The 12,500-nt window shown below is 38.5% G+C and overlaps 1 protein-coding gene across 4 annotated transcripts in view; it reads right to left on the bottom strand.

The window, feature by feature from the left end:
* The window catches only part of LOC143040258 (neural cell adhesion molecule 1-A-like), a 307,262-nt gene that overhangs the window by 105,149 nt on the left and 189,613 nt on the right, over positions 1-12,500 (bottom strand). For all 4 annotated transcript variants that reach the window (XM_076211024.1, XM_076211022.1, XM_076211026.1 and 1 more), the window contains exon 3: positions 6,277-6,428. In XM_076211024.1, the coding sequence (XP_076067139.1) occupies positions 6,277-6,428 (152 nt within the window). The remainder of the gene's footprint in view (positions 1-6,276; positions 6,429-12,500) is intronic.

The raw sequence follows: 12,500 nt of genomic DNA on the forward strand, positions 1-12,500 counted from the left end.
GACCGACCCCACCAGTCATTCAACGCATCTCTTATGGCATGTTGCAACAACGGCTCCTGGCTGCCCCAACTACCATGGATACTACTTGACCTCCGGACAACCATTAAGGACGACCTCAACATGTCTCCAGCAGAGATGGTCCTCTGTCAACCCCTTATTGTACCCGCAGAATTCTTCCCTTCAAGGGGTTTCCCGATAGCCTGCAGCAGTTACCACGAACCGTCGGCAAATTCGCCCCATGCCTGTTGACACATCACCGAGAGGTCAAGGAATACCTCCCAAAACCCCTCCAAACCTCGACGCACGTCTTCCTGAGGACGAACGCTCATACACACCGCTCAACCGTCCCTACACTGGCCCCCATCTTGTCCTTGAACGGAAGGACAAAAACCCTCTGCATCCTCTATCTCCAGCAGGCCAGAATGAACCTCCATCGACCACATAAAACCAGTATACCTCGGCACTCAGCCCATTCAATGCAGTTGTAGTCGTGACCAATGTAAAATAATTTTATCAAGATTAAGAGAGGCTTCTGGGGATTGATAAATTAGAAATATATCAAATAACTCTAGAAAACCTTGTATCATATTATGTCTTTTTTCATTCAGTTGAATACGAACTTCTTTGTACACCTAAGAAAGCAACACTTCTTCGACACCCTATGATGTACAGTCTTAGCACTCAGTAATGAAGATATAGGAAATTGTCGTAGTAAATTGTCACGGATGAACAGAATTTCTTACTTCTGTTTCCTAGGCTTTAACTGACAGGATCTTTTCAACCATAAAGAAATTCGAGTCCTTTTAACAAAAAATACATGCTATAAAAGCATCGAGGAACTTATCTTCCTCATTGTAGTTCTCTGGGTTGACGAAGGGAACCCTTTTCTTAAACGTATAAAACCATTTTCATTACACATCCATCACTCTTTTCTTAACACAATGATGCCCGGGCTTCCGTCTCAACCAGGAAAGAAATGGTCAGGCGTTAGTTGGAACAAAATTTGTGGAGTGCAACACGGGTACAGATGGGTTCCTTAAGAAAGTCTTACTCCATTCATGCCTAAAGTTCCTGTTATGAAAGGAACGAGTTTTCGTTCTGTATAATAAGATCTCTGAATAGCATCGTGAGTTAATGATGGTGACCTTAACACATTTATCCCCAAGCCTCCCATCTAAACTAAGATATCTTGAAATTAGCCAAAATAATAATTAACCGGTGCTTAGGATCACATAGTCAATCCACAGTCCTTTACGGGAGGAAGGATCCTCGGGTTCTATCATTGATATTTCTGATAAGAAACATTGTATTGTTATTTGTATTGAATTAATTTGGGAATTCTTCCATGTCACATAATTATAGTAAGAGAAAGAAGGGGTCAGTGGCTGGCTGTCAGCTCTCTTCATGTTAAAAGGTGGGGAAAATACAAAAATGAGGAATATTTGACTCGGTCTTGAGAAAAGAGCGCCAGCTGTTTGGGATCGTGCGTCCATAGATAAGGATACTGAAGGGTTTTGAAGACGTGGTGTGGAAATAATTGTTTTTTAATCTAGTCTTGCAAAACCACCCCTTGTTTGTACCTTTAATGGTCCCAACTGAAGAAAAACGAATAAAGTGTAAGAGCGCCAGCTGTTTGGGATCGTGCGTCCATAGATAAGGATACTGATGGGTTTTGAAGACGTGGAGTGGAAATAATTGTTTTTGAATCTAGTCTTGCAAAACCACCCCTTGCTTGTACCTTTAATGGTCCCAACTGAAGAAAAACGAATAAAGTGTAAGAGCGCCAGCTGTTTGGGATCGTGCGTCCATAGATAAGGATACTGATGGGTTTTGAAGACGTGGAGAGGAAATAATTGTTTTTGAATCTAGTCTTGCAAAACCACCCCTTGTTTGTGCCTTTAATGGTCCCAACTGAAGAAAAACTAATAAAGTGTAACATGGGTATAATGCGCTAAATCCTAAGTGTATTTGAACATCGATACGCTAAAACATATATACATTTTGTAAAAGAAATAAAATAAAAGGAATATCAAAAGTTCGATTACGTTTATCATGTCGGCCTCACAGGAAAATTGAACGAAGAGAAACAAACAAATGTCACTGTCCTTCACAAGTTACTAGAGATTTCTTTTTATTTACGTGTTTCAAAAAACGATTAAATCCCCTCCTCTCCTCAGAAACGATATTTCTTTCAGCTACATATCTCAAATGAATTATGTCTTTCATTCCTTTTTGGGTTATGTCCACAACTGTTGTTTCGAGCGGGTGAAAAAAAAAAAACTTTGACACTTAGATACTCCTCTCGAAACTCTACTTAAAACTTTCTGGTATTTTTTGGAAAGTATTTCCAAGTCATAGAGAGGTGGGGGGGGACAAATACAAAGGCGGGCTGGCAGACAAAGAGGGACAACCCTACAAAGGTATACACACGCATGTAAATCTACAGATACACTGAAAAAACAAAGGGGAGTGCAAGGGGGAGAGAGAGAGAGAGAGATTGAGAGAGAGAGAGAGAGAGAGAGAAAGAGAGAGAGAGAGAGAGAGAGAGAGAGAGACAGAGAGAGAGAGAGAGAGAGAGAGAGAGAGAGAGAGAGAGAGAGAGAGAGAGAGAGAGAGAGAGAGAGAGAAATGAGAAAGGAAAACAACCTATGCTAAACTCTTTACACATGGCAACAGCATTGCCGCATACTGTTCCTCAATACAACCTTCCCCACAGTAATTCACCTTTCCCCCGTAGCCCCTTAATATACTTCCGACCCTTTCTCCTTTCTCTTCTCTGAGTAAGTGTCCGAATTTATCTCCTTTTTCGGTTCCAAAAGTTCTTTTTTGTCTTCACATTTTCTTCTCCGCCTTCACACGCTCTCCCTCATCCTCCTCATCCTTATCCTTCATCTCCTTATCATAATACGTTCTCTTGACATCTTGGTTGTGATAATGTTGTCAATCCGTACCCACACATCTCCGTTCATATACGTTTTTATACGTTTCCTCGTTCTTCTCCGATGTCATTCGTTCCCCTGCTGAGGCTTCGGCTGTCGAACTGGCCACCCAGAGTGTTTCAATTCAATAATCTTCCCTTCTCGACCATGTCGGGGATATATCTATATCTATATCTATATCTATATCTATATCTATATCTATATCTATAGCTATATATATATCTTTATCTATATCTATATCTATATCTATATCTATGTCTATATCTATATCTATATCTATATATGTATCTGTATATGTATATGTATCTGTATCTGTATCTGTGCCTGTACCTGTATCTGTATCTGCATCTGCATCTGTATGTATATGTATATGTATATGTATATGTATATGTATATGTATATGTATATGCATATGCATATGTATATGTACAGTATATGTATATGTATGTGTATGTGTATGTGTATGTGTATATGTATATGTATATTATATGTATATGTATATGTATATGTATATGTATATGTATATGTATATGTATATGTATATGTATATGTATATGTATATGTTTATGTATATGTATATGTATATGTATATGTATATGTATATATATATATATATATATATATATATATATACATATATATATATATATGTATATACAATGTATACATATGTAAATACATATATATATACATATATATATATATATATATATATATATATGTATATGTATATAACACAATTGCATACATTTCCCATTCGTCTGTTTCTAAACCTTCTCCGCCTTCCCCTCCATTCCATTATATTTCCATTTGTTCTCTTTCTTTGTTATTTATAGTTCTCTCTATATATCTCTCATTCTCTCTCTCTCTCTCTCTCTCTCTCTCTCTCTCTCTCTCTCTCTCTCTCTCTCTCTCTCTCTCTCTCTATCTATCTATCTATCTATCTATCTATCTATCTATCTATCTATCTGTCTGTCTGTCTATCTATCTATCTATCTATTTATCTATCTCAACACTCTCTCTCTCTCTCTCTCTCTCTCTCTCTCTCTCTCTCTCTGTCTCTCTCTCTCTCTCTCTCTCTCTCTCTCTCTCTCTCTCTTTTTCTATCTCTCTATCTATCTATTTATCTATTTATCTCTCTCGCTCATTCGCTCTCTCTTTCTCTCTTATCTCGTTCTCACATGCCTTTTCAGCTCTTATCTCTATTACCCCTTCCTTCTCTCTTCACCTTTTCTCCTTTGCTGATCCCTCCACTCACTCCAAGAGAAATATTCCATAATTTACTTCTCACATTGTCCTACAACGTATTTTCTCTCTTTTTCGTATACTCCTTATTCTCCATAAGTAATTATTACCAAAACCACCATAGTCAACGCAGCCACCATCACCACCATCATACCTTAAACCACAATCAGCATCACTATCGCCACCACCACCAACAACAACAGTAATACAACAACAACAACGACGACGACGACAACAAAAACTTTAACAACGACTACAACAGTAAAAACCTTTAATAACATCAACATCAACAAGCCCTGTTGTTGAAGCGTCTCGTTCCTCGGGTCTGACTACCCTCCAGTCATCATCACCACCACTAAAACACGACACATCCCCGTTGGCCACCGATACACATACAGCAGTTACAAGAGAGCAGACTAGGAAATTTTCATTGAGGAGACAGAACAATAATTTAAAATGTAAGACAATACACCAGTCACAGACATAGACGCTGTTGCGCACACCTTCAATACAAACATATAAAAGGCAGACAAGAAATGCATCCCAGAGGCAACAGAAAATCACACAACCCAAACTTCACACCAGAAATTCAGGGCCTCATCAGATAACGCAACACATTTAAACACAATACCCCAACACCTATTCCTCAGAACATAACATGCCAAATATGAACGCTAAACACTGAGATCAACAACTAAATACATGGAAAAAGACACTAAATTGGCAAACATTTGTCAACATACCTAATCACAAAATAAATAAATAAATAAATAAATGAATAAATGAATAAAAAAAAAATACAAATAAAAATCTGTACAAGACACTCAAAAGCATTACACTATCCAACAATAACACAGTAATAACCACAACAACAGTCAACCTACCCTCAAACAGACAACAAACAAACGCACTCATAAATAATTTTACAAGACAAGTCCTCTCACCCTGACGACCGACGCATCATTTGATGTAAGAAAGACTTCCCCACAGATCTAGACTACAAACCTTTCACAGACTTAAAATAGTTCCAACCAAATCTACATCCACACTTCTCAACAACTAGACAGCAGAACACACAAATAATGCGTGGCCCCCTAATCTCACTAAGACACACAACAACACCCTACAGACCATACAAAACGAAGTCCTAAAGACAATTACAGGATGCATAAATAGAACAACTACAGACCATTTACACCATGAGACGAAAGTCCTAAAAGTCAAGGATCAGCTTGACATGAGAGGCACACAAACATTTGCTGTAGCCTCCACAAACATTGCACACCCGCTACACTACATAATAGAACACCCACACATTCTAATAAACATCAGATCAACACCCATATACTTATATCACACATATATACTCTCCTTCTCCACAACCACTAGACACCAACCTCCATAAGCATATCCGTAATCATATCACTCATTGTTCCATCAACAAATTGAAAGAAAATACGTTGCTGCATTCTAGTTTTCCCTGATACCCATCCCTCTGAATTCTCTCTCCCCGAAAGGACAGTCCGCCCAGCCAGACTGTGGTGTGGCCACCATCCGGCCGTTATAGCTACCAGAAAAAATTGGACGACCGCATCGCAGGTACCTGTCCAGGATGCATCACTTCACCTCCATACTATACACCACGTTATGGAAATCTGCACTGTACTCAATCACGGACGCAAGCAACACAATATACACTCTATAAATGACTTCTATGAAAATCCCTTTCCAGACGTGGTGTTCATCAGGGAGACAGGACTGCTCCGTCAGACAAGCTAGGGAATGACAACAACAACAACTCTACCTCCTCCTCCACCGTCCCCTTCGTCTCCTCCACTTTCATCCACAGTTACCTCCACCAAGCCACCTCCAGTTAATCCTTTCAATTTTCAATTTCTTCTAACACTCCTTAACATTTCTTTTTCTTCCTCATAATTTTTTTCGTCTTTCTCCTCCTGGTCATCCTGATAGTTATCATTATTACCATCAGTTGGAGAATCATTATCCTCTTTATTTCCTATTTTTTTCTTTCTCCTCCCCCCACTTCTTCCTCTTCCTCCTCCTCCTCCTCCTTCTATTACTCCCCCCTTACCTGATCCATCGTGTCAGTCATGAGGATTCCGTTCTTGTACCATGTGATTGATGCCGCCGGCCGCGATCCAGACGCTTCGCAGACGAGTTCGTACTTCTCTCCCTCAGACAGGGACTCGGCCGTGCCCAAGATCCTAGCTTCCTGTGGCGGAACTGTAAAAGAGACGGAAAGAGATTTTAGTGAAGATTGCAAAGTGTTAATAAGGTAGATTTGGTCCTAATGAACCCGAGGAGATGAGTTTTTGGTTTTCCAACTAATTACAGGTTTAGAGACACCTTGTGTTTCTAATTATGCGATCATTCAACTCGTCAGCCGTCTTTTGCCTCTGTTTTTTTTTTTTTTCAGGAGACCCACCGCACCAAGGCGTTCGGCAACCATACCAAAATTATCTCAAGGATAATATTTTTAAGAACTCTTGCTCTCATGTTTGCATTGTGTAGAGCAGAGCAGTTGATGAATGTAAGTTCCGTGCTATGTACGTGGTATGTACTCCTGGGTATTATTGTTGTTATGGACTGTAATTCTCCAGCGCTTCTATCCGGATGGTAGTCCTATCAAAACGGTGCAAGTAAACCTCTTACATTCGCAATTAAAATAATATCGTGCCTTGGTATTTCTTTCAACAATTGCCTATGTCCTTGATCATTTGGAGCTAAGCCATCGCTACTATCAGATAAAAACATCTGATATCAATAAAAAGAGAACTGACATGCTCGTTTCCTAATCAGTCAGGAGGAAAGTTATTAATTGATTCAGCTTAGCATTAGACTGATTCAGTTAAGCTGAAGGCCAGGCAGACGTAATTAAAACAAGACACCTTCAGGTATGGTGACACGATTTACTTTTTTTTTTTTTAATAAGGATCAGTTTTATACACTTAAAGAGGGAAGTTGACCTAAAATATGTCTTGATCAAACAAAAAGCCGTTTAGGGTAGGATTCTCTCTTTTAGCTGCATAAACTCGCCTGTCTTTAACAAGAAAAGACCCTCATAAGTGTGTCAACGTGTTAAAAGGTGAACTGGAAGGAATACTGGAAGGGCGGGCTGAGGGCTGATGGCGAGTGTGTTGGGACTTGATGGGTCGGGCAGAATTGGCAGCTTCAGGTAATCATAAAGATCTGTCATAACTGCTATAGTTCTTAAGGACCTGATAAACCCATCCATGCCGTATTGCACTTCGAGGCTTTTATTTTAACTAAAGCCAGACGACTCAACTAAAGGGTAATACTAAGCGCGAATTTGTGAAGATTATATATGTTTATGTCTGTCTCAAATTTAGGAGTTTCATCCCAATTAATACCAGGTGATTATATTAACCTGATACAAAATTCCGCACATGACTGGGTTAGATAATTTCGTTTAGGGATCTCAGCTCAGCTGAACAAAACCGATTATCCATATCACTAGAGATGAACTGAATTAGTTTCCGAACCTTGTATTACGGCGAATGACATCAAATGAATGACACCATCATCCGAACCATAGCAAAACATTCAAAATTTATAAAAAAAAAAAAAAAATAGAAAAAAATAATGAATAAATAAACAAATAAAATGAAAAATCAGAACTAACGAAATATCATATTAGTAATCTTATTGTTAGGAAATAGGGACTACAGTTGATTGTGACGGAACATGGATTTTAGGTGGGGTACCAGATTTTAGTAGAAAAAACGTAAAAATACCACAAAAAACAAAAACATACGAAAAATATAAACAAATAAATAAAGAAATAAAGATAAATATATAATCAAATAGAAAATAAGTAAATAAATAAACGAATAGATAAGTAAATAGAAAAAAAAATGAAGAGATGAACAGATGAATACATAAATTGGAAATATACTGACGCCGTGGGTTATACATACCATTAGCAACAAAAAAGTGTGGGCAGAACTAATATTTGCATTGCTGTGTAAACTGCATAGTTTTTGCGTCTATACACACACACACACACATATGTATATACATACATATATATATATATATATATATATATATATTTATATATATATATATATATATATATATATATATATATATATATATATATATATATATACATACATACATACGAGGGTAGTTCCAAAAGTAATGCCACCTATATATTTCATTACTCGTAATTTAAAAAATTAAAAAGCTACGAACAGGGGATGGCACCATTAAAACGAGCGGATATCTTAGCCAATGAGTATATTTACCCACGTAATTACCCTTTTTCCAAATGCACTTTCGCCAGTGATCGGCCAGGGCCTAAGCATTGTGCATGGCTGCACGCAGCGCAGTTTGTCACTCACACCGACACTCAGGAATCAACAAACCCAGATCCTAACCATGCTGACATCAACTGCCTCGGCTCCGTAAACGTTCACTAAGCGCGGTGAATGTGTATAGGAAATCAATGACGAATCTCCGCGTCTATGAACATGCATGACAAATATGAATTTATTAGACTATCACACCGTCACTATCTGAGATAGAAAAATCAATATTTCAGGTTATAAGCGGAAAGGTTCATTCATTATTATAAAGCAGTAAAGTGTATCCTCGGATCCGTCGGTGCAAAACTAAAAAAAAACATGTAAACACACACACACACACACACACACACACACACACACACACACACACACACACACACACACACACACACACACACACACACACACACACACACACACTCGGTGGCGCGGTTGGTAGAGTCTCAGACTGTCACTACGGGGGTGCCAGCAGTACCTGGTTCAAATACTGCCCAGGGATGAAATATTTCAGCATCGCTGCTCTTCGAGTCGTTACTCCAACTCTCGTGGACGAGGAGTTAAGGTGAGTGTGTGTGCGTGTAAGGTCATAGCATTACCCATAGATCGGTCATACAAGCTATGAGCTCTCTTCCAGGAGGGAAAAAGCTGTCGATTACGAGTCCAACACGTGATTCAAAGACCAAGGTGAATCACACATACACACACACACACACACACACACACACACACACACACACACACACACACACACACACACACACACACACACACACACACACACACACACACACACACACACTCACACACATACACACACACACACATACATACACTCACACACACACGCACACACACACACACACACAAACACACACACACACACACACACACACACACACACACACACACACACACACACACACACACACACACACACACACACACACACACACACACACACACAATGTTTATATATATATATATATATATATATATATGTGTGTGTGTGTGTGTGTGTGTGTGTGTGTGTGTGTGTGTGTGTGTGTGTGTGTGTGTGTGTGTGTGTGTGTGTGTGTGTGTGTGTGTGTGTGTGTGTGTGTGTGTGTGTGTGTATGTATTCACTTGGTCTTTGGATCACGTGTTGGACTCGTGATCGACAGCTATTTCCCTCCTGGAAGAGAGCTCAGAGCTCGTAGGTCCGATCTATGGGTAATGCTATGACCTTGCACACACACACACACACACAACTCCCCGCCCACGAGAGTTGGAGTAACACCCCTCAGCGCTGCGATACTGATATTATTTCAGCCCCGGGCGAGAGTCGAACCCGGACCTCCGTAGTGGCAGGCCAGAGCTCTAACCACAGCGCCATGAGAGGTGTGTGCGAGTGACTGTGTGTGTATGCGTGAACGAGCCTATGTGTATACACGGAATAAGTGGTAGCCTATTAGGTTGGACTAGTAATTGGTTGAATGGTTGAAAACAGAGTTGTTTTAAATGGAAAAACGTCTAGATGGAAAAATGTTACAAGTGGAGTTCCTCAGGGTTCCGTTCTTGTGCCACTTCTATTCATAGTATATATAAATGATATAGACCATGGACTAAAATCTACTGTTTCCAAATTTGCTGATGATACAAAACTGTGCGGAATGGCAAATGACCACTTAAACCAATTAGATATTCAAGAAGATTTAGATAAATTACAGCAATGGTCTGAAAAGTGGCTAATGAAATTTAACACAAGTAAATGCAAGGTAAGGCACATAGGTAAAAATAACAGTAAGTACCATTACAAGTTATTTGGAAAATCGTTAACAAAAGTGGATAGTGAAAAAGATCTCGGCGTAATTATCAGTAACGACCTCAAATCATCCAACCAGTGTATTTCAGCCTCTGAGAAAGCAAATAAGATTCTAGGACTGATTGCGCGATCTTTTGATTTCAAAAGTCCATCACTCAACAAGCTATATAAATCGTAAGTTCGTCCACATTTGGAATATGCTGTTTCCGTATGGTCACCGAATCTCATTAAAGATATTGACAGACTGCCACAAAACTGATTCCAAATATCAAAAATAAATCATACGAAAATCGAATAAAACATATGAATCTGTTTTCCCTAAAAAAACGTAGACTCAGAGGTGACTTGATACAGGTCTTTAAGATTCTAAAGGAAATTGACAACATCAAAAGTGACAACATTTTCACATTGAATGAGAATCAGACAAGAAACAATGGTCTCAAACTGTCCGGAAATAGATTCAATTTGGAAGTAAGTAGAAACAACTTTGCCAACCGTGTAGTCAATGAATGGAATAAACTTCTTGCACAGGTAGTGCAATGTAGTTCAGTTCGAAGCTTTAAGAATCATTTAGATAAACACCTAAGCAAGATGTTGTAATGATTACAATTTATTTTATATTATTTGTTTTTGTTTTGTTATCATTTATATTTGATTTTCATTTATCATAAGTTATATGTCAATCTATTGTTATTTACTATTTACTTGTTTGTTTATTATTTAACTATACTTATGCATTTATTTATGTATTCTATTTGTTATTTACATTATTATAGTTTTTATTTATTATTTTATCATTATTATGATTTTTTCGCATCCGACATAGATATGGACCAAAAGGTCTCTTGTCGGCATGATCCGCCTTTGTAATCCTTTGTAATCCTTTGTAAGAACGTGTGTGTACGTGTACATATTCGCCACCAGTATACATCGATCGTGGTATGAACAATTCTGTAGTTTCTACAGAGATGTGTCGTGAATGTTAATATTCATACATACCCCAATTTCAGTGATAGAAATTTCACTTCATCACCAGAGAGTTAGTAGGTTTGGTCTCACCTGAATAAAATCGTTATACCAGAAAATGGAGTGTATGGGAGAGACTTACCTAAGATTATACTATCTGCGATAGACTTAACTAGGACACCCTTAAAATCGAGATGCCTCCAATTCTAGAGAAATGACAACGGTTTGTGGTGGTAATTGCACGTCCAAATGCACGTGATTGCACGCGAATTCGAACCTGAATTTCATGGAACCGCCGAGCCTACCGCATCAAACCGTCTTTGCCATTCCCGTCATGGATGTTGCAGCGCTATGCAACACAGCAAATCCAGCAGCCTGCGTGCGCGCCTCCCCGGAAGACACAAATCCGATTTAGACTAAAACTTTTCACTTTGGCAATTCGACTAAATTCGCAACTGACCTCGCACGGTAGTCCACTCCATTGCAGAGTAAAAATTTAATAGTATCCTTCTGTCCGTCGTCAGGCGATTTCATTCAGATGGGTTATTGAAGACACTTTTCCATCATTGACTGGTCTTGCTACTCAGACGACTTAATTCAGCTGAGAGGCAAATGGTCGATCGAGAATCTACTTCCAATGTGAAAGCTAATGATTATTTCTACTTATACTGGGAGTCTTTGCGCACAGAGCAAAGGTGAGGAACTTCGTCGTATATAAATCTCTTCTTGCGTAATCTGCTCACTTCGTTTTCTGTTTATCAACTGAAACCACATATTCAGTAAAGGGAGTCAACGTAATAACCGGATGCAACTTTATCGAACAGAAAAGAGTATCTACTTTTCTTTTCCTGACTGTTGTAAGTACTTTTACTGAGGTTTAAGATTAACCTCTCCCCCCAAATAAAAAGATAAAGAAGCAATTAGTGCAGCTCCTTTTTAAATAAATATAATTATGATATTTCTCATGCCAATATTTCAATGATAAGTACGTGCAATATTTACACCGCCATTTCTAAATCCCCTCAACTCTTTACGTTACGTGTATGACGATATTATTTCTTAAATGGTGATCTTCATCTAGAGTAATAAAAACGCTTTTACTCACACATCCTAAATCCTATTACTCTATTTCAAATTTTCATTCTAACATCATCCTCTCTATCTACCTTCATGCATACATATATATATATATATATA

Source organism: Oratosquilla oratoria, chromosome 28 (genome assembly GCF_046742065.1).
Source record: "Oratosquilla oratoria isolate Oo_2021 chromosome 28, ASM4674206v1, whole genome shotgun sequence".
Taxonomy (NCBI): domain Eukaryota; kingdom Metazoa; phylum Arthropoda; class Malacostraca; order Stomatopoda; family Squillidae; genus Oratosquilla; species Oratosquilla oratoria.